Source organism: Eucyclogobius newberryi, unplaced genomic scaffold (genome assembly GCF_026437365.1).
Source record: "Eucyclogobius newberryi isolate DKJ021-1_F unplaced genomic scaffold, fEucNew1.0.hap1 SCAF_14, whole genome shotgun sequence".
NCBI lineage: Eukaryota > Metazoa > Chordata > Actinopteri > Gobiiformes > Gobiidae > Eucyclogobius > Eucyclogobius newberryi.
Window position 1 is genome coordinate 27,065,573 of NW_027315768.1, and position 23,995 is coordinate 27,089,567.

Genomic DNA, 23,995 nt, shown 5'->3' on the forward strand with positions numbered 1-23,995 from the left:
CCAGGTCATACTCCACACCAGCCGTCTCCAGCTTGTCCCTCAGGAGAAGCACACATGCACGCACACACACATGCACGCACACACACATGCACACACGCACACACACATGCACGCACACACAAGCCACCTTTTTCCGGTCGAGAACCATGGCCTCGGATTTGGAGGTGCTGATTCTCATCCCAGCCGCTTCACACTCGGCTGCAAACCATCCCAGTGCATGTTGCAGGTCCGGGTTTGATGGAGCCATCAGGACAACACGTCCTGATGGCTCCAACAACCACTAGTACTATTGCAATTACTACTTCTACTATAGGCATTTCACAGAAACCACCACCTTCAAATATCACATCTGAAGAGAGAAGAGCACTTTCAGCACTAGAAAAAGATCACAGCATCAACATCCTCCCAGCAGACAAGGGACGTTGCACTGTGATTCTCAACGCATCTGATTACGAAGCCAAAGTCCACACCCTCCTCGATGACACGACCACATACGAACGCTTGAAAAGAGATCCGACCAGTGGCTACAAGAAGAAAGTGATAGACACAAAAAGGATGTTCCACTCAGAACCATAGTGTGCAGCACAGATTCCATCACTTACAATGTGGCCAAGCATTTAACAACTATATTGGCTCCACTTGTGGGGAATTCGGAACATCATGTGGAAAACACGCACAATTTTGTGGATAAAGTGAAACATCTCCAACTGGAGCCGGATGACCTCATGATTTCATATGATGTTGTGTCCCTTTTCACCTGCATCCCGACCTCTGAGGCAGTATCTGCAGTGAGGATCAGACTGCAGGAAGACACCACCTACAGGAAAGGACCAAACTGACTCCTGAACACATATGCAAACTGTTGGACATCTGTCTGAACACCACTTACTTTCAATTCCGGGGACAATTTTACAGACAGATTTATAGCTGTGCCATGGGCTCGCCCGTCTCTCCCATAGTGGCCAACCTGTACATGGAGCACTTTGAGAAGAAGGCACTGGCCTCATTCTCAGGCATAGCCCCAAACCTGTGGCTTCGCTATGTCGATGATACGTCTGTAACAATCAAGAAACAAGAGCTGGAAACCTTCTCTGATCACATCAATGCTGTGAACCCACATATCAGGTTTACAAGAGAAGACGCTAAGGAGAATCGCTTGGCCTTTCTTGATTGTTCCACGATCAGAGGAGAGGACGGGAAACTCCAAATAGAAGTATATAGGAAACCTACACACACGGACCAGTATCTGCTCTTTGGTGCCAACCACCCACTACAGCACAAGCTGGGTGTGATCAGAACCTTACAACACAGAGCTCAAGGTGTGCCCACCAGCTCAGAGGGCAAGAAGAAAGAGGAAAAACATGTCCGAAATGCCCTCTCAGCCTGTGGTTACCCCGCTTGGGCTCTCAACAGAGTGAAGAGAACCAAGAAGCAAGACAAAAGGCAAACTGAACAGAGAAGGAAGGGTGTTTCTATCCCTTATGTCTCAGACAACACGAAGTTCCTGTTTATTTTAAACCAGGAAACACTTTAAGACAAAAACTGGTTCATCCTAAGGACAAGTTGCCGACTCAAAAACAGAGCAATGTCGTTTATTCTATCCAATCCAGTGAAGAAAGTTGTAAAGAACGTTACATAGGTAAGACTAAACAGCCTCTGCACAAGAGACTCTATCAGCACAGAAGAAATACAAGTTCAGGACCACAGAGCGCCGTGCATCTCCATCTTGAAGCCTCTAATCACTCGTTTGAAGACGGTGAGGTGAAGATTTTAAGCAGGGAGAAAAGATGGTTTGAAAGAGGAGTTAAGGAAGCTATTTTTGTTAAAAAAAGAAAGACCTTCTTTAAACAGGAATGTAGGGCTAAGATTCAATCTTCCTGGTATCTATAATGGCATACTGAACCCCTGGAGAGGTAGAGGACCAGGACCAGGACATTTAGATGCTAATCAGGTACTCAGTGTGGGTGAGCCAGGGTCTCAAAAAGACAAAGAGGATACTAATAGCCCATTAAAAGTCTGAATAGGCTAGCTCTGTAGATACAAGGGGGGGAGTTTCTGTTGAAACAAACAACTCTTTCCACTTCAGGAAGCTCCGCCCAATGGGCTGGACTTACCACAGAATAGAACAAATATCGGAGTTCTCGACCTAAATTCTTTTATTGACATTGACTCTTGGATGAGAGTCGAAACGTCTAATTTTTCTAACTGAGTCCAGATGACTACAACTGAAGCTTTTTCTACAATGGAACACGCCTGGACGAATGAGGGATTACACCGACATTTCACAGAAACATACAATAATGTGATAATATTCATTCACACATGTTTTCTGTAACTACTAGTAGTGTTGCCAAACATTTATAAAAAAAATAAACTGTGTCTCTGAAGCTTAACAGAGTCTGTGCTTTAGGTGTTAAGTGACTTCCCGCCTTGCTCTTCCCATAGTTACTTAACACCCCACCTCCAAACACTGCCCAGCTTCCTGCAGTATAAACAGCCCTCAGCACACAGCAGAGTGGAGAGAAAGCGGAGAGAGAGGCAATGGAGGCGTATCTTGTCCTGGGACTGCTGCTCTGCCTCAGCGTGGGGCTCTCTGACGGGGGCAAACTCCTGGCCGTCCCCGTAGATGGCAGTCACTGGTTGAGCATGAAGATCCTGGTCAAAGAACTTGTCGTCAGAGGACATGAAGTCGTAGTTCTAGTCCCTGAAACCAGCTTACTGATGAAGAACTCGCAGAGTTACAGCACTATCATGTACAAAGTGCCCTACACTAAGAAACAGCTGGATGCCAATTTTGTCGAACTGATGGAAGGAATCTTTTTGCTGCCGCAGTTTTCATATTGGATGCAAAATATAAATTTTTACAACTTTGCAGGCGACGGGATGTGAACATTTATTACAGAATCAAGCGCTCATGGATCAGTTAAAGGGAGAAGGATTTGAAGCACTACTTACAGACCCCTTTCTTCCTTGTGGGTCCATACTGGCACGTATGTTCTCAATTCCGGCTGTTTACTTCCTGAATGGACTCCCCTGTCAACTGGACACAAGGGCTAACCAGTGCCCCTCTCCTCCATCCTTTGTCCCAGTTGCCTACTCAGATAACACAGATAAAATGAATTTCCCCCAAAGAGTCAAAAACACATTAGTTTACACCCTTGAGACATACTTATGCACCGTTACATATGCCAAGTTTGATGATCTGGTCAGTAGATACATAGAGAAGGACATGTCTTACCAAACACTACTTGGTGAGGGAGCGATATGGCTGCTCAGAAATGATTTCACCTTTGAATGGCCAAGACCAATCATGCCAAATATGGTGTTTATTGGAGGAATCAACTGTGCAAAGAAAGCCCCCCTGCCTGCGGTAAGTGTCTGAAGATGTGTATTTTTAACAGATCTGGATCCAGTCATTGTAATTTGACTGTGGGTATGCAGTCTGCTTAAGGCTTAGGACTCGTACAATTCTTCTACTACTACTTCTACTTCTACTTCTACTTCTACTACTACTACTACTACTACTACTACTACTACTACTACTACTACTAATGCCAATGATGTTGTTCCCTCATCAAAAAACATACCTGGAGTTGTAGCTTCATTCACGCATTGAGAGTAGACAAAGAAGGTACACTGCGCTATGCCACACCGCTCCTCTGCCGCTTTCCACCGATCTCTCTTCAAGCGCCCAAAAAAGCAACACTGCCAAGTCTTAGCAGCACTGAAAGTAGACTTGCCAAAGACCTAGCAAAGGCCGCCACCTATTGCTCTGAAATTCAGAAGCTCAAGGCAGCAGGCTATGCACCAAAGCTCTCACCTGAAGAAGGATGCAAGTCCACAGAGTCCTGGTACATCCCGCACTACATTGTGCACCATAACGGCAAGGACTGCATAGTCTTCAACTGCTCGTTTCAATACAAAGGCCAAACCTTGAATGACCAACTGCTTCCAGGGCCAACCCTAGGACCAACCTTGCTGGGCGTGCTTCTCAGATTTCGCCAGCACAGCAAGGTGACATTAGGAGTATGTTTCAACCAGGTACTCCTGCTTGCTGTTGACAAACCCATCATGCACTTCCTATGGAGAAACATACAACGAGAGGAGGAGTCTGACATCTATGGATGGCCAGTCCTGCCTTTTGGGACCACCTGCAGTCCGTGCTGCACAACTTATGCGCTGCAGCGCCATGTCCAAGACTCTCAAGTCAACCCATCAAGTCTTGCCGAAGTTGTGACCCAGACATTCTATATCTTTACAGTACACCAGACCCTGCTCATGCCAAGGCTGTTGTGGGTGGACTGTGCCAACTCCTCGATGATCAGGCAGTGGGCAAGCAACCTGCCTTCAGTCATCGAGCACTTGCCCATTGAAGCTAGATCTGTCAGCTACAGTTCACTGCTGACAGATCTCCCGTGATAGTGCTAATCTGGACGAGCTACAGCTAAAGCTAAAGAAGAGTGCCTTCATCGGAGATTTAACAGACATTTCACAAAGGTTTAAAGGCACAGCGGAGGTGATGTTGGAGCCAATGTTTTTAACGTGGTTGTTTGACCAAATAAAAAAAAACAGATTTAACACGCATCCTAAGTAACGAGTAACAATTCTAGGTCTTGTGCATGGTCTTATAGCTGATTCGCCCTGAGCAAACTGTAACATTAAAAAAAAGAAGTTTGTTTTAAACACTATAAATGAATGGGAAACTTGCAGAATCTCAAAGTGGATGGTAACTGTTGAGCTCCAACAGTTAATAGGCTAATCGTTTCAATAATTGCAACGTTAAAAGCTACTTTCTGTAGCCCCTCAATCACACAGGACTCAAGCTTTTAATCTCTTTTGTTCAACTTGCATTGAGCTAATCCCAGGAACATGACCCTATTGAGAGCCATTATCAACAATGGACCCTAGACATGTAAATCGCCACCAGTTGCCAATGCATGCTAAAACATACAAGTATCACTAATTAATGTGCATATAGCACCTCGACAATTAGCCTTTTGTTTTGTGGAAAAAGGCCACAAACTAAAATACATTTAATGTAATATAAGCAGCTTTTTGGTTAATATTTCTATGTAACAATATAAAAAAAATCATCAAAGAATGTGCTTGCTCTCATTTGGGCCAAGAAAAAAAACTGGGGAAAAAAATTAGGAAGTAGACTACACTGAGGACTACACAATTAAAAGACCAAACTGCTTCCTAGTATTGTGCTCATTCAATCTTAGTTAACTACTGTATATGGTTGTATTAGAAACGTCCATGAATAAAACACTCCTGTGATTAGAGAAAAAGAACAAATTGATTCTTTAAAATGCAAAAAAACTAACTAATAAAACAAATGGAAACAAATATGTATACTATTGCTTAGTCATAGCTACTTTAATATTAATATATAAGAGAAATCACACTTGATTCTTTCGACCTTCTGTATCATTCATCAGCACCGGACTTTGCTTGATTAATAAAATATTATAAGTGCTCTTCCTTATAGACAAAAGGATTGTAGTAACCTATGTTATTTTAGCAGTAAAATAGTAAACTCCCCACACTTGTTTTGCAGCTTACCTAAGTATCTCAAAGCCAGGGGTGTTGTTACATGCAGTAAAATCCTAAAAACACATGGCTTCTGCAGTTGAGGTTGAATATGCACTTTAACACAAAAACGTGAACTTAACTGTTTCTTTGTTTGTTTGTTTGTTTGTTTGTTTGTTTGAGACGATGGATTCATTGTGTTTACTATGGGTTCAATGGTGTCCAACATGCCGATGGAAATGGCAAAACTTTTTTTTGAAGCCTTCGGACAAATGCCCCAGAGGGTATGGGTCTGTGCAGTTGAGATTTTACCTGAATTGAGAAGTCGTTTCCGTAAAAGCATATGGAATTTTTTTTGCTACATATTTTTGCTACATCGCTCAGGTCTAAGTAGTGAAATCACAATACAGTCTTTTCAATCGTCACTCAGAATCGGTAATTTTTTTCAGTCAAACTAAAGCGTAATTAACCGGTAGTGCAGTATTTACACATTAGCCAAAGCTGAAGCGCTAATCAGTGGAGAAATTGACTTTTCCCAAGCTTTAGGCCTGATGTTAACATGCAACTATTACACCGCAAAAATAACGGCTAACATTTAGGCCAGTTGAACAATATATTGCCATTTAAAAAAAAAAACTGACTTCCTATGAAAAAAATGTGAATAATAAGTAAGTGAATAAGACCATCTATCTAAATTTGCCAAAACTGACAAATTGTCCGTTTCAGGTTTTGTGGAGATATGAAGGAGAAGTACCTGCAAATGCCCCCAAGAATGTGAAGCTGTTGAAATGGCTGCCACAGAATGACCTGCTGGGTAAGTTATTAATTAAAGCGGGAGTTTGCAATGTTTTAAAGCCGTCTTTTTGCATGACATTTTGGGCTGGTTTAGCCGTAGCTTTCGAGTCCCAGAATTCAATATTTAAATTATTAGAATTTCATTTCAGTTGTGTTTATTATAGACTGTAACACATGTCGAACCCAGCTTTATTTTATTCTATTTATTCTCTTTATTACTACATATAACTGTCCATATTTAAAATCACATATAATTACTGAAAATGAGATGCAAAAACATAAGATCCATGTATGGTATAAGGTACAGATTTATAAGTGCATCCTTTCCAAATTAAATTATTACTAAAGCATCTATTTCTGTTGCTCCTGATATTCTGCAGATAAAATGTTATTGGACATGTTGCTATTTGCTAATATTTCAAGTAAAACACTGAATCAGCTTGAACTGTATCCAACTAAAGAAACTCTTAGTCAACAGGCCCCGTGCAACGATTAATCAACTAAAGGGGAAGCGGTGCTGTTAAAGCTCTTAAAATTTTATCTTGCGCAAAACTATGTATATAAAGACATTTTAATAAACATTATCAAGGCAAATTAAATTGTTTGTCACTTCCAAAACTCCAGCAAATTAATTTAATTCATTGTCCATTCTGCCGTGGTCCAAATAAATCTTTAAAATTCCAATTAAAAAAAGGTTGACTTGTATTTTTTTCCCACATCGACCAATTGATCCACTAAACGACTAAAAGGCTATAGCCCCAATCTACCAACTCTCATCCAAGAGCATGTTTGTTGTTATGTTCCTCCGGAGTGTCGAAATCAGTAATAATTGATATAGATAAACTTAAAAAATCACTGTTTAAATTTCTCAAAGTCCACATGAAACCATAAGAATCACTAATTTTTCTATCCAATACAGACACACTGCTTAAAAGTTCCCTAACTGTGTTCCCCTGTCCCGCCAGCTCACCCCAAAGCCCGAGTGTTCATGACGCACGGTGGAACTCACGGCCTGTACGAGGGCATCTGTAACGGCGTGCCCATTCTCATGTTCCCTCTTTTCGGAGACCAGCGGGACAACGTGCATCGCATGGTGGCCAGAGGAGTGGCAGAACAACTCCTCATATATGACCTGAGCACTGAAGCCATAGTGACTGCACTGAGGAAACTGATCAATGAAGAGAGGTGAGTCACAGAGGGGATGTCACGAGATCAAATGTTAGTGTCGCAAATACAAAACAAAGCAATCTGCTATGTTAGATTTTTCTGAAAAATAAAATACAAAAGTCTTCATCAACATTGCACGTCAAAATTGCCAGTCCAATCCTGAACCACAATTTAACTAGGAAAAGTAGTAGTAGTACCACTGTTGTGGCAACAATTCTTGTGGAAGGCCGAGTCCACGCGTCTGTCTCCTGCCGTGCTCCCCAAAATGTGTCTATCCCAACTCCCGTCCCAAGTCTGTTCCCGTCCCTAAATCCCAGATGGTCACATGGCCCATTCCACATTTACAATTCACAAGCAGATCTTAGAGGGCAGAGATGCAAATGGCACAGGCAAAAGGAGAACAAGAAATACAGGGTTTACATTTACATTTTGACCGCCGACACCTTAGAGAGACAACAGGCCAGTCCTGGACAACCGTGGTTCCTTTTATTCGTATGGGAAGGCAGAAAGTTTACCGGCTCAGCAGCTGATTGCCCTGGTGTGAGGGTGTCTAGACCTATAGATGTCGGAATGTTACTTTGGGCGTTACAAAATAAATTGAATTGAAATAGAATTGAATCAAAATTGAAACAAGGCAGAGGGCCAGATTATTAGGCCCGAGCGCCACAAGCTGGCGATAGGCCTATTAGTTCCGTAAAGCCGTGCGAAGCGCGCATGTAGTGCACACGAAATTGAGCGCAAAGCGCTCGTCCACTTCCAAACACTCACTAACGCACTCCTTCACTCATGCACGCCCCGTGCATACTAATTAGTAGTAGAAAAAGGGAACATTACCGTTGTAAACGGGCAAAGCCCGTGCAAAAGTATGCACTAAACGAGCGCTTTACATTGTAGCTAAGTAGCTAAGTAGCTCACGAATACGTTCCCCATCTCTTGCATGTTCCGTGCATATAAGCATGTAAAATTTAACATTATTACTATATAGAGGGCCAAAAACACAAAGTACTCAAAATTAACGAAAGTACCCGTCAGTGACCAGGGACCCACACCATGAGGTAGGAACGCGCGAGCGCTTTCCGAAAATGTATAGTTTATGATATTTGACAAAATGGGAAACATTGTTTTCGCATCGGAATATTCTTCTTCTTCTTTCTTTCTTCTTCTCGGGATCAACCCCCCTATTTTTCACCCAGTGAACATTGATGAAAAGTCACAAAAATTTGCACACCTCTAAAAATCGTGCCTCTCTACATTCTGGCTATTTCCCTTTTCTAAAATAAAAAAAATTGGCGCGTCAGCGCCCCCAAATGTACCAAAAATGCATTGAGAGATAGGAAATGACCCAAAAAAAATCTGATCTGAATCATGAAATTTGGCGCAGAGGTAGATGGTGACAAGAGAAGTAAAAAATATTATTACGGCAACGCCGTCCACCCAACCAAATGTCGGCCATATTGCTTCAAAAATGGCTAAGCATTTTTCCAAATGTCGTACTTTTACTAACTACTCCCAGGGCGTAGGCCCTAAAAAGCTGAAATTTGGTGAAAATGGTACTGAGGAGTGGGACATCAAAAGTTATTCAAATTACATTGACCCTGTCACGGTCTCTGTAGCTAGAATTTCAGAAATCTCCCAAATTTAAAATTTGCTGCCGTTTGCGCAGATAAAGTCTAAATTACGTCAAATTAGAATCAGTTGTTAAACTCTTTGCCCTATACCTACTTGAAGTGAAATAAATTAATTTGGGCCACAGCGCCCCCAACAGATTTTATATGGAGGTTAAATGTTTAGTTTTGCGAAATTTTACAAAATTTGAAACAAAACTCAATTTTGGCATTCCCATCAAAAAAGTCAATGAGACCCATGTCATAATTGTTATGGCGTTGCCGTAACGATGACCGAAACCTTTCATGTTATTCCAATGGGGAAATCGCCAGAACATGTTTACACTTTAGACTTTCACAAACTCCTCTTAGGGCGTCAGCCCTATTAACCTGAAATTTGGTGAGACTCATCTTCAGGGGTGGACCATCAAAAGGTATCCACATTTTTATTCAAAGAGTCATGGTCTCTTGCCAAGAATTCAAAATAAAATTGCTTTTTGAATAGTAAAACAAAGGGAAGAAGATGTGTCAGCGTCACAGATTCAGCTGTAGATGTAATAAAAAAGCAATCGCGGCGTGGCGAGGGCCGATCATTGCCGCTTGCGGCTATATTTATTATTATTTTTCCATAACAAGTCTGAACCAGAACTAAAGCAGGACCAAACCAAATCTCAAGCAATAAATGTTGTGAATGAGTTAATATGACACAAACATCCTTCACATTTAGCTCTCATAATCACTAGAAATGACTTATATTTGGTTCTCAAATGGTCATAATTATTATGCTTTGGTTGTTACTATCACTGATTAACCAAATAATCTCGACATCCAACAAAAATTGAAGAATACAATAAATTACACAGTACATTGCCAGTAATGTCAGATACACACACATTTGACTAATTGGCTCTGGAAACTTCTTTGGAACTTCCCCATCAATATTATGATCACATTTGGTTGCTTTTTTATGATGAAAGAAATAAAAGAAATAGACAAAAATGGACAGTACACTATTTGCCAATGTTCTACTTATGACCTGCTAAACCAAAGTAAGCTTCTGGCAAAGACAAATAAATACATACGTGCATTTTAGCTTGGATCTTCTGATTTTAAAGCTTGTTATTCTAGACATATTGAGTTCTTCCTTGTGGATGTCGCTCAGTGCCTGCTGTGTAGTTATTTAAGATTGGGGCCGTACACAGGGCATATAGACAGACAATTTTCACACTGAAATTTTAAAAGTGACATTTAGAGTCATCAATTCAGTTTGCCTGTCTTTAGACAGTGAAAACAGATATAGAAAAGCTTAGTCTGGGTCGATAATTCTCCATGTTTTTCTAATATTTGACTTGTGCTGTCTGCAGTTACCATAAGAAGATTCAGACGTTGTCAGAGCTGCACAAAGACCGCCCCATGCCGCCTCTGGACCTGGCTGTGTTTTGGACTGAGTTTGTGATGAGGCATAAAGGAGCCGATCACCTCCGAGTGGCAGCCCATGACTTAAACTGGATCCAGTACTTTTGCCTGGACGTTCTGGCGTTTTTAGGCCTCATTGTGACCACTGTTGTGTGGCTGACAGTTAAATGCTGCACCAGGAAGTGTTGTGGAAGAGGAACTGTGAAAAAGAAGCAAGCCTAATATTTTAAAGTTTGAATTATTTTGTGTAAAGTACAATTGTGTTTTTGTTGTGTAAAGATTTTTGATTTGCACACAATCTCAAATGCACTGGTGAATGTTCCTTTATCCAAATGTTTATACTGATCAATAAAACTGTCTGGATTTTGCATTTTTCTTTTTTGTAATATTATTGATCCACAAGGAACAAGGAAGTATGTACAAAATATCACTTACAAAATGTGAGAATTGTCAACAGAAAAGGCATGTTTATTACAAAGCACGTGGTTACGTTTAGTGTTCACTGTTAACCAAAACATAAGTTTGTACACAGTATGCTTCAAGTGTTGAGCGTGCACCACCTAGTGGTAAATGACCTAACGTGCAAACAGCATATTTAACCAGGTAAAACGCAATGAGATCAAAACTTCTCTTCATTACACAATTAAAAGAGATATTTAAGAAAGAAATAATAATAATATACAACAGAAAACGGTTTTCTAAAATTGAGCAAAACCCCCTTAGTGAGACCAGAGGCCTGTACTACGAAGCTGGAGGCACGTTCAGCATAAACAAAAACTGCGCAGATCTGATCGGTGTCTAATAGATCTATGATTGGTGTCGATCGACAGTGAAGTTTCCGGTTTAACCCTAATCGCCTGCACGAGGTTGCTGGGCGTTTTTCTACACTCTCATTGGACAGTGCAGGTGCCGTCGATCATCAAGACGAGCCGCAGCTAAACATGAATGCGCTTAATGCCAGTGAGGTCACTTTGGGGTTAACCCGGTTTAAGGGGTACTACTACCATGGGATACTACGGAGATGGTTCACTTTCTGAAAGGGCACATTTCTATGGAAACATGCTGTGAAATCATAACCTGCTCTGGACCAGGTTAAGTTAATAAGATAAGAAGACGGCTCTTCCAATCAGAGACGAGAATCCAGCATCAAGAGCGACTGGTGTGAGGAGCCAAAATATCTGGAAAGAGCATTTCAACACAAGACCCATGATCTGCACCAAATTCAAAAAATAAATAAATACGGTAGTCTCTCGAAATATAATATAAAAAAATAATCCTCACTGTGCTTATCCGAAGCAGAACTTTAAACAGACACTCTGAATGCAAATAGTCTCTCAACTGAAACAAGTGGTGATTTAATTATGTAAATCACAGTGCTACTAGATTGTAACCTATCTTAGTGTTAAATGATGTGGCACATATATCAAACAACTTGGGTTGTTTGATATATGTCCAAATAATACTTTTGCAAATATTATTTTTCCTCAAAATACATGAATTTAAATTTGGAAGCAAGTAAATGTGGCTGCAACACAAAATGTCAGTGATTAGTTTACCAGTGTTGACTTTGGCTTATCTGCTCTCCTCACTTTGACCCAGTCTCCTCTGCACATGCACACACACACGCACACACGCTCGCACGCACGCACGCACGCACGCACACACACACACACACACACACACGCACGCACACACACACACACACACACGCTGCTGCTCGGGTCCTGACTAGAACCAGGAAGTACCATCACATTAGTCCTGTTCTCAGGTCTCTGCACTGCCCCCTGTGGCTCAGAGAAGAGACTTTAAAGCAGCTCTGCTTGTGTACAAGTCTCTCCATGGCCTAGCACCAAAGTACATCTCAGACTTGTGTGTGCCATATGAACCATCTCGGACTCTGAGGACCTGAGGGACCGGCCTCCTGCTGGTGCCCAGAGTCAGGACTAAACATGGACCGGCCTCCTGCTGGTGCCAGAGTCAGGACTAAACATGGGGAATCTGTGTTTCAGTTTTATGCAGCTGAAATCTGGAACATTCTTCCTGAAGATGTGAGACAGGTTCTACTCTGACAATGTTCAAATCTAAGCTAAAAACAGTGTTGTTTAGCTGCGCATATGACTGAAAGGATTTTTCTTTGCACTCTTCTCTTTTATGCCTGAAATTGTGTTGTGATTTCATCTGTAATTTCTTTGTGATTTTAATGCATTTTTCCTGTTGTGTGAAGCACTTTGAGTTGCCTTGTGCATGAAATGTGCTCTACAAATAAACTTGCTTTGCCTTACTTTGAAGGTGTAAAGCGCTGTATAAAAACTGCACACACACAGACACTGTACACCCTTAATAACCGCGGCAACTTGAGACAGTGCAATTAGATTCTCACCCTAATTCTTAAGGAAAGTTGCAGGACAGTCAAATATAATGAACAGTCACACAGATTTGGCTGATGTTAGCACCATATTGAAGCCACAAAAAGCAGCGACATGTTTATTGCAGTGGACCAAAGGTGAAGTAAGTAATCCAATAAAAGGTCTGTGATTGATTCACAGACCTTTTATTGGATTACTTACTAATAAAAGTTATTTGTTAGAAGTAAAAGTGGTCAAAAGTACTAAAGATAACATTTCATGGCATAAATAATAAACAAAACAGCAGATGCTATTGTTTCTTTACAGCTGCTACCAGCACTATTCTTGTTTTTTACTGCAGCTATTACTTCTGATGATAGTTCTGACTGATATGTTTTATTCTGATATTTTGCAGAAACATACATTAATATTCATAATAACAGGAAACAATTACTGTAACTACAACTACTGCTAGTACTATTACTACTACTTTGTGTTCACCACAGTACTGTTACTCCTGCTTATACTAGATACTGTATTTTAATAACATAAATTAATAATTACATGTTGTGTTTGCTGACACTACTTCAACAACCACTAGTAACTACTAGTAGTGTTGCCAAACATTTATCAAATTAAACTGTATCAAACTGCAGCTTAACAGAGTCTGTGCTTTGGGTGTAGAGTAGAATGTAGAATTCCCGCCTTGCTCTTCCCATAGTTACTTAACACCCCGCCTCCAAACACTGCCCAGCTTCCTGCAGTATAAACAGCCCTCAGCACACAGCAGAGTGGAGAGAAAGCGGAGACAGAGGCAATGGAGGCGTATCTTGTCCTGGGACTGCTGCTCTGCCTCAGCGTGGGGCTCTCTGACGGGGGCAAACTCCTGGCCGTCCCCGTAGATGGCAGTCACTGGTTGAGCATGAAGATCCTGGTCAAAGAACTTGTCGTCAGAGGACATGAAGTCGTAGTTCTAGTCCCTGAAACCAGCTTATTGATCAAGAACTCGCAGAGTTACAGCACTATCATGTACAAAGTGCCCTACACCAAGGAGCAACTGGACGGCAAATTTAAGGAACTGAGGGCTGGGATCTTTTCACCACCGAAGTTTTCGGATTTGATGGAAAATATAAACCGCTTGGTGAATTTTACAACTATGCAGGCGGAGGGATGTGAACATTTATTACAGAATCAAGCGCTCATGGATCACTTAAAGGGAGAAGGATTTGAAGCACTACTTACAGACCCATTTCTTCCTTGTGGGTCCATACTGGCACGTATGTTCTCAATCCCGGCTGTTTACTTCCTGCGTGGACTCCCCTGTCAACTGGACACAAGGGCTAACCAGTGCCCCTCTCCTCCATCCTTTGTCCCAGTTGCCTTCTCAGACAACACAGATAAAATGAATTTCCTCCAAAGAGTCAAAAACACATTAGTATACTCCTTTGAGACATACATATGCACCGTCTTATATGCCAAGTTTGATGATCTGGTCAGTAGATACATAGAGAAGGACATGTCTTACCAAACACTACTTGGTGAGGGAGCGATATGGCTGCTCAGAAATGATTTCACCTTTGAATGGCCAAGACCAATCATGCCCAATATGGTGTTTATTGGAGGAATCAACTGTGCAAAGAAAGCCCCCCTGCCTGCGGTAAGTGTCTGAAGAATGTATGGTCAAGTATTGTAAACACATCTGGATCCAATCGAGGGTAATGTGACTGTGCAGTCTGCTTAAAGCTTAGGACTTGTGCAATTCTACTACTACTACTACTACTACTACTACTACTACTACTACTACTACTACAACAACTTACTTATTACAATGTTCCCTCATCAAAAACATACCTGGAGTTAGAGCTTCATTCACGCATATTTCATTAATCCTGTTTATGAGGCTTCCTCTGATCCTCACAAAACACCCTGATTCAAATATCCCTGATTTATGATGTTATAGGTAGGTTCTCCTGTGTTGTTTTTAAGTCCATAAATCATCGCCGGACCTGTTCTGAAGATTCTTTCCTTTGAATCACACATTCATTACACATTAGCATGTCAGAGCAAGCTAGGTATTGTTTATTTCCTCGTCGCAATTCCCTCCTCTGCCAGTTGATGGAGTGCTAACGCCAATTGATGAGGGATGATGAGGGAACACCTGACCTAGTACTGAGTGGTTTTCAGTGCATTTTCATTTTCTGTTCTTTTTGTGATACAGATTTTGTGCTGTATTTATTGGTTTTGCTCTTCAAATTACATAAACTAAATCAGATGTAACTCTTACTTCTTTATGCTTCTATTTTAGTAATGCTATTTTGAAGTAACAGCACTCTTACTTGTGTTCATTTGTTGCTACTCTACCCACCTCTGCTTATACAATCTACTACTACTATCATATTTTGCTTTTGTACACACACCCATCTGGAGCCATTTAAGACCAAAACAACAGGCTTCGGGTTTCCTGTCTGGTAGAGGCAGGAAGTGCTCTAGAGATTCTTGACCATTTTCAAAATAATGCTTTACCAACATTTAATTCTTGAACCAACAGTGTTCTTTTTTTCTTCTTCCTTTGGTTTTCTAAAGTCAAATATGTCTTAATTGTTGGGGAATTTTACACTGGCTCTTTATGTGAATCGATTTATGAAAGTTTATCCTGCAAAAACACATACGTGAAAAAAGGAAAACAGTATTAATGTTCTGTCGTTCAGCTGCATGGAGTGCAACAGTCCGCCATGGTTACAAAAGCGCATTTCCCAATCATTTCCCCGTAGACACTTCACTTCAAAGGCACAGCGTTTTGGATGTTGGAGCTATTGTTCATGACGTGGTTGTTTCCCAAAATCAAAAAAAACACATTTAACACAACTCCTAAGTAATGATTGTTTTAAAACACGATAAATGAATGGGAAATGTGCAGAGTCTCAAAGTGGACGTCAGTGTTGAGCTCCGACAGATATTAGGCACAACTCCCGGCCAAGCCCCCTCAATCACACGGGACTCAAGCTTCTAATCTCTTTTGCTTATGTTAACTTGCATTGAGCTAATCCCAGGAACATGACCCTATTGAGAGCCAACATCAACAATGAACCCAAGACATACATATCACCGCCAGTTGCCAATGCATGCAGAAATATTGAACAAAAAGCTGCTTATATTGCATTAACTCTATTACAGTTTGTGGCCTGGAGGTAGCTCTACAGCAGCCCGACTCTTGATTTTCTGGTTGAAAGAACACTTTTTTGTCTTCACAAAACGTAAGCTAATAGTCAAGTTAATACATGCACATGAATTAGTTATACTTGTGTGTTTTCATATTACAATAGCAAAGATTGAATGCGGTTTGCTTTTATCAACTCTTGCATCATAGACATTACCAAAGAATGTGCTTGTTCTCATTTGGGCCAAGAAAATAAACTGTCTTAGCACGAAATCAGGAAGTAGACTGGATGAAATGAGGACTACACAATCGAATGACCACACTGCTTCCTTGTATTGTGCTAATTCAATCTTAGCTAAGTGCTGCATATAGCTGTATTTGAAAATGTCCATGAACAAAACACACCTGTGATTAGAGAAAAGGAACAAATTGCTTCTTTAAAATGCAAAACAAACCTTGTACTTTTCGGATTAACTAATATGTATACCACTGCTTAGTCACAGCTACTTTAATTGATATATAAGACAAATCACACATTCTTTCAACCTGCTGTATCATTCATCAGCACCGGACTTTGCTTGATCAATGAAATACTTGAAGTGCTCTTCCTTATAGACAAAAGGATTGTAGTAACCTATGTTATTCTTGCAGTAAAATAGTAAACTCCCCTCACTTGTTTTGCTGTTTACAGAAGTATCTCAAAGCCAGGGGTGTTGTTACTTGCAGTACATTTCTAAAAACACATGGCTTCTCCAGTTGAGGTTGAATAAGTTCAACACAAGCACGCTAGCACAGAAACGTGAACATAACTGTTTCTCTGTTTGGTTCTGTGTTTTGTTCCTGCAGGATTTGAAGGAGTTTGTGGAAGGATCTGGAGACGATGGATTCATTGTGTTTACTATGGGTTCAATGGTGTCCAACATGCCGATCGAAATTGCAACGCTTTTCTTTGAAGCCTTCGGACAAATGCCCCAGAGGGTACGTCATGGGTCTGTGCAGTTGAGTTTGTACCTGAATTGAGATCAAGTTGTTTCCATAAAAGCATATGGTCTGAAGTTCTGCCAATTTTTGTCTTAAATGACATTAAAAGATCTGTTTTAATCTCAGGTCTAAGTAGTAAAATCACAATCCAGTCTTTTCAATCGTCACTCAAAATCTACCAGTAAATTGTTTCAGTCAAACTAAAGCGCTGGTTATCCGGTAGTGCAAAAACAGTATTTACACATTAGCCAAAGCTGAAGTGCTAATCAGTGGAGAAATGGACTTTGCCCCAAGCTTCAGGCCTGATGTTAACATGCAACTAACTATAACTATTACACCGTATAAATGACGGCTAACATTTAGGCCAGTTGAACAATATATTGCAATTTAAATAAAGACTGACTTCCTATGAAAAGTAATTGTAAGTGAATAAGACCATATCTAAAACTGATGAATTACATTTTTACAGTGTACTGTTCAAAAAGTTAAATTCTTTATTCTGTATAAATTCTGTATAACATCATTATGTTTTCCGTTTCAGGTTTTGTGGAGATATGAAGGAGAAGTACCTGCAAATGCCCCAAAGAATGTGAAGCTGTTGAAATGGCTGCCACAAAATGACCTGCTGGGTAAGTTACTATGGATTAAAGGCGGTATGGACGACTTTTCGGCGATCTGAGAACGCAGGTGGAAGTGCGCATGCCACTCCCCCGTGTGGACTGATACAACACACACGTGCGTTTGTTTATTAGCGCAACGGATCGCATCGCATCTCTCGTCTCCCGTAGATTTCTGTCCACTTCTGCGTCAGCTCGAACTGTCTTTCTCCGTCTTCATTTTGTCCAGTACACTGAGGGAACTATATTATGATAGATCCATGCGCTTAGACACACGGAAACGTGGGAACGAACTGCACGCGGCTGCAGGTGAGCGGTAGGTGCATTTTATGATTGATACGTGGCAGGACTAATCGGCAGTCCACGCCACGAGGAAATAAGACTTAGACTTGGGCCCAAAAAATCGTCCATTCAACCTTTAAAGCGGGATTAGGCAATATTTTAAAATTGTCTTTTTTGCATGACATTTTGGGCTGGTTTAGCCGTAAGCTTTCGAGTCCCAGAATTTATTTTAAGAATTTAAATTATTATAATATAATTTCAGTTGTTTTTATTATGGACTGTGACAGATGTCTAACCCAGCTTTATTTTATTCTATTTATTTTGTTTATTACTACATATAACGGTCAATATTTAAAGGCCGTGGCTGCAGAGCCGCGGCGCGGTCAAATAGCCTCATGGCTAACCCTAATCTTAACCCTAACCCTAACCCGGCGCGGTCAAATAGCGCAGCAGTTTCAGGAGCTGCGGCACAAAAAACCCATGCAGTTTCGACCGCGCGCCGCGGCTCTGTAGACACTCCCATATTTAAAATCACACAAATATCCTAAAAATGAGTCACAAAAACCTAAGCTTCCTGAATGGTATTAGGTACAGAATTACAAGTGAACCCTTTCCAAATGAAATAAATATTAAAGCATTTATTTCTGTTGCTCTCGATATACTGCAAATAAAATGGACATGGACATTAATGGACGTGCTGTTGTTTGTTTATATGTATTTAAGTAAATCACTGAATCTGCAAGGACTGTAGCCAACTAAAGAAACTCTTAACGATTAACCAACTAAAGGGAAAGTGGTGCTGGTAAAAACTGTTATGTTCCTTCGTAGAGTCGAAATCAGTTATAATTGCTGCGCTAAACTTCATAAATCACTGTTTACATTTCTCAAAGTCATTATGAAACCACGAGAATCACTCTTATTTCTATCTAATACAGACACACTGCCTATAAGTTCCCTAACTGTGTTCCCCTGTCCCGCCAGCTCACCCCAAAGCCCGAGTGTTCATGACGCACGGTGGAACTCACGGCCTGTACGAGGGCATCTGTAACGGCGTGCCCATGCTCATGTTCCCTCTTTTCGGAGACCAGCGGGACAACGTGCATCGCATGGTGGCCAGAGGAGTGGCAGAACAACTCCTCATATATGACCTGAGCACTGAAGCCATAGTGACTGCACTGAGGAAACTGATCAATGACGAGAGGTGAGTCACAGAGGGGATGTCACGAGATCAAATGTTAGTGTCGCAAATACAAAACAAAGCAATCTGCTATGTTAGATTTTTCTGAAAAATAAAATACAAAAGTCTTCATCAACATTGCACGTCAAAATTGCCAGTCCAATCCTGAACCACAATTTAACTAGGAAAAGACTAGTACCACCCAAATCTGAACCAGAACCAAACCAAATCTCAAGCCATGAATGTTATGAGTTAATATGACATAAACATCCTTCACTTTTAGCTTTCATAATCACTAGAAATGACTTATATTTGGTTCTCAAATTGTCATAATTATTATGCTTTGGTTGTTACTATCATTGATTAACCAAATAATCTCGACATCCAACAAAAATTAAAGAATACAATAAATTACACAGTACATTGCCAGTAATGTCAGATACACACACATTTGACTAATTGGCTCTGGAAACTTCTTTGGAACTTCCCCATCAATATTATGATCACATTTGGTTGCTTTTATATGATGAAAGAAATAAAAGAAATAGACAAAAATGGACAGTACACTATTTGCCAATGTTCTACTTATGACCTGCTAAACCAAAGTAAGCTTCTGGCAAAGACAAATAAATACATACGTGCATTTTAGCTTGGATCTTCTGATTTTAAAGCTTGTTATTCTAGACATATTGAGTTCTTCCTTGTGGATGTCGCTCAGTGCCTGCTGTGTAGTTATTTAAGATTGGGGCCGTACACAGGGCATATAGACAGACAATTTTCACATTGAAATTTTGAAAGTGACATTTAGAGTCATCAATTCAGTTTGCCTGTCTTTAGACAGTGAAAACAGATATAGAAAAGCTTATTCTGGGTCGATAATTCTCCATGTTTTTCTAATATTTGACTTGTGCTGTCTGCAGTTACCATAAGAAGATTCAGACGTTGTCAGAGCTGCACAAAGACCGCCCCATGCCGCCTCTGGACCTGGCTGTGTTTTGGACTGAGTTTGTGATGAGGCATAAAGGAGCCGATCACCTCCGAGTGGCAGCCCATGACTTAAACTGGATCCAGTACTTTTGCCTGGACGTTCTGGCGTTTTTAGGCCTCATTGTGACCACTGTTGTGTGGCTGACAGTTAAATGCTGCTTGTTCTGCACCAGGAAGTGTTGTGGAAGAGGAACTGTGAAAAATAAGCAAGCCTAATATTTCAAAGTTTACATTTTTTTCTGTAAAGTACAATTGTGTTTTTGTTGTGTAAAGATTTTTGGTTTGCACACAATCTCAAATGCACTGGTGAATGTTCCTTTATCCAAATGTTTATACTGATCAATAAAATTGTCTGGATTTTGCATTTTTCTTTTTTGTTTTGTTTTTTTGACCCACAAGGAACAAGGAAGTATGTACAAAATATCATTTGTCAACAGAAAAGTGCACAAGGGCATGTTCATTACAAAGCACGTGGTTACATTTAGTGTTCACTGTTAACCAAAAACATCAGTTTGTTCACAGTATGTTTCAGGGGTGTCAAACATTCGGCCCGCGGGCCACATCCGGCCCACTAAACGTTTTAATCCGGCCGGCAAACATTTAGATTTTTTTATTTTTTTTAAAAGAAAAAAAAAGAAAAAATTCAATAGATTCATTGAACCATAGTTACATCCGTAACTTTTGTCTTTATCGCTAAAACTACACGTCCCACAATGCCGCTGGTGTCGGTCCCTCCCCGCGCGGCTCTTCACTGTGTACTGCTGAGGAGTAACGAGGCGCGTTGGTGCACTTTACAGCACTTACGCGCCTCAGAGTAGAGGTCTGAGCGAGGAAAGAGACGTCTGGTTTGGGAAACATGTGGAAGAAAGAAAGGAGACGGTTTTGTGAATGTTAGAGCTGTGCTGAAAGGGCAGCTAATGTGGAGCCAACAGAAAACTAACTTCTGTGATGATTTTCTGTGAGGAAAACATCCTCTACAAACCAGGACAGATCTTATCAGGAGCCGCAGGTAAAATCACAGGTCAGAGTGTAATAAAGTCTGAACATGACTGTGTCCACACTAATGTGACTGAACACAAACACAATGACCTCATTTGAGTCACTACATGAATCATTTGTCACTAAGATCAGCTTAAACTATGAAAATAGTGAGCTCATATTGAGTTTGAGCAGAAACATGTGATTTGAACATTTCATATCAGAAATCACATCAAAAGTCAATGTTCCTGTTGCTGCATGAATATGGACTCAGTCTTTCACCTGCTGCACATTTGTGCAACAGTCTCCACAACAGTCAATAATATAATAGATCCATTGTAAAAGTAGATTTAGCGTGTTTTAGACAGATAGAACTGACGCTTAAGTGTGCACCCTTTAGTCACGGCAAAACGCGCTGAAGAAAATGTGTTAAACGGGTTTAAAATGATTTGGCACAGCGCGCAGCACCAGGCAAACGGGCGTGCGCTCTCGCCGGGACCGGGCGCATTCTCGCCGGGACCAGGCGCGCTCTCGCCGGGACCACGCGCAGCTCGGAGCAGCTCGGAGCAGCCCCGTCAGACGTCCGCAGGAGTTTGGTGAGAAATTGCTTCACGCACTCTTATCTTTTGACTTAATACCGCTTTTTACATTTAATTTAATGCTATTTTGCGTTGTCGGCGGTACTTTATGAAAAAAAAAGTATAATAATTTATTTTATTTATATTGTAGAAATCAATAATCTAAGTGCGGCGGATCCATAAACCAAGTAAGTAAAATAACTAAGGCCTAATGTTCGGCCCACGATTCGACAAAAGAGTTTGGTTTGATGGAACATTGTGGCTCATGCACTTATTCTATATTTTCAAGGCAAGAGGGGTAACTTAACCTCCTTACTTGAACGCTCCCACGTTTGTTTGTATTTTGTGGTTTGTCAGTTCAGGTGTACAGATAACTATACAGAAATGTTAGTTAGTACATTTAAAAGGGTTTTTAGATCTTGAGAAGTTTATTTTGTTATAAAGTCAAGTACAACATTTTTCAGTTCCAAATACTTATGACTAAATGTTTATCTCTGTAGATCAACTCTGAAGTTGTGATGCACATAAACTGAAGCACAGTATTGGTGAAATTACACTTGTTTTTCTTAATACATTTCAGTTTATGAGAACAAACGTTTTGTAATTTTTTTAAAATCGATCCAGTAATTGATTCAAAAACAGCATAGGATATATAAAGCTCTTTATTTCTTATATTTGTTTTAATGTTTTATGTTTTACGTTATTTTCGGCCGCGACCCAGCCTGAGCGTCGAAATTCTGGACCCTCGGTCCAAAATGAGTTTGACATCCCTGCTTTCAGTGTTGAGCGTGCACCACCTAGTGGTAAATGACCTAATGTGCAAACAGCATATTTAACCAGGTTAAACCCAATGAGATCAAAACTTACTTAAAATTACACAATTAAAAGAGATATTTAAGAAATAAATAATATATATATATATATATATATAATATATAACAGAAAACGGTATTGTAAAATTGAACGAAACACCCTTAGTGAGACCAGAGGCCTGTACTACGAAGCTGGAGGCGCATTCAGCATAAGCAAAAACTGCGCAGATCTGATCGGTGTCTAATAGATCTATGGTCGGTGTCTAATAGATCCATGATCGGTGTCTAATAGATCTATGATCGGTGCCGATCGACAGTGAAGTTTCTGGTTTGACCCTAATCGTCTGCACGAGGCTGCTGGGCGTTTACATGAACGCGCTTAATGCCAGTGAGGTCACTTTGGGGTTAACCCGGTTTAAGGGGTACTACTACCATGGGATACTACGGAGATGGTTCACTTTCTGATAGGGCACATTTCTATGGAAACATGCTATGAAATCATAACCTGCTCTGGACCAGGTTAAGTTAATAAGATAAGAAGACGGCTCTTCCAATCAGAGACGAGAATCCAGCAGCAAGAGCGACTGGTGTGAGGAGCCAAAATATCTGGAAAGAGCACTTCAACACAAGACCCATGATCTGCACCAAATTCAAAAAAATAAATAAATACGGTAGTCTCTCGAAATATAATATAAAAAAATAGTCCTCACTGTGCTTATCCGAAGCAGAACTTTAAACAGACACTCTGAATGCAAATAGTCTCTCAACTGAAACAAGTGGTGATTTAATTATGTAAATCACAGTGCTACTAGATTGTAACCTATCTTAGTGTTAAATGATGTGGCACATATATCAAACAACTTGGGTTGTTTGATATATGTCCAAATAATACTTTTGCAATTTTTTTTTTTCCCTCAAAATACATGAATTTAAATCTGGAAGCAAGTAAACGTGGCTGCAACACAAAATGTCAGTGATTAGTTTACCAGTGTTGACTTTGGCTTATCTGCTCTCCTCACTTTGACCCAGTCTCCTCTGCACATGCACACACACACGCACACACGCTCGCACGCACGCACACACACACACACACACACACACACACACACACACACTTGGCAGTACTTAGAACTGAACTTAGAACTAATTTCCACATCCAAGTGTAATGAGTTTGCATTATTCTTTAATGACAAAGTTCAGGGCATTAAAAATGCTATGAATCCCACAATGCTAAAAATCACTCTAAAACCACCTAGACACAAAGAGCTAACTCACTTTGCACCTGTAACTGACAAAACTGTCCAGGAGATCATCACCAGTCTGAGTTCATCTACATGCTGCCTCGATGTGTTACCCACCAGATTTCTAAAGTCTGTGCTGAACAGTTTGTTAGCACCACTCACTCAAATAGTTAACATGTCGCTTCAATCTGGAACATTCCCAATGTCTTTGAAAACTGCGGTCATAAAGCCTCTCCTAAAGAAGAGCAGTCTTGATGCCGCAGTACTGAGTCATTACCGGCCCATCTCTAATCTGCCATTTTGGGGCAAAGTCCTTGAAAAGGTTG

The 23,995-nt window shown here is 40.6% G+C and overlaps 1 protein-coding gene and 1 pseudogene across 1 annotated transcript; both read left to right on the forward strand.

Moving 5' to 3' along the window:
* Nucleotides 1-2,494: 2,494 nt before the first annotated feature.
* On the forward strand, nucleotides 2,495-10,881 carry LOC140359922 (UDP-glucuronosyltransferase-like; annotated as a pseudogene).
* Nucleotides 10,882-13,638: 2,757 nt separating this feature from the next.
* LOC140359914 (UDP-glucuronosyltransferase-like) lies at nucleotides 13,639-20,420 on the forward strand. The gene is made up of 5 exons (XM_072445168.1): nucleotides 13,639-14,516; nucleotides 16,863-16,994; nucleotides 17,539-17,626; nucleotides 18,878-19,097; nucleotides 19,994-20,420. The coding sequence occupies exons 1-5, from the start codon at nucleotides 13,677-13,679 to the stop codon at nucleotides 20,274-20,276; spliced, it is 1,563 nt and encodes a 520-aa protein (XP_072301269.1). The 5' UTR covers nucleotides 13,639-13,676; the 3' UTR covers nucleotides 20,277-20,420.
* The last annotated feature ends 3,575 nt before the right edge of the window (nucleotides 20,421-23,995 follow it).

Bases quoted from the DNA above. Each gene is read 5' to 3' on its own strand.
- LOC140359914 (XM_072445168.1), top strand. From the start codon at position 13,677: ATGGAGGCGTATCTTGTCCTGGGACTGCTGCTCTGCCTCAGCGTGGGG. The intron at 16,995-17,538 runs GTACGTCATGGG...TTTCCGTTTCAG, and splicing joins TCGGACAAATGCCCCAGAGG to GTTTTGTGGAGATATGAAGG. The intron at 17,627-18,877 runs GTAAGTTACTAT...CTGTCCCGCCAG, and splicing joins GCCACAAAATGACCTGCTGG to CTCACCCCAAAGCCCGAGTG.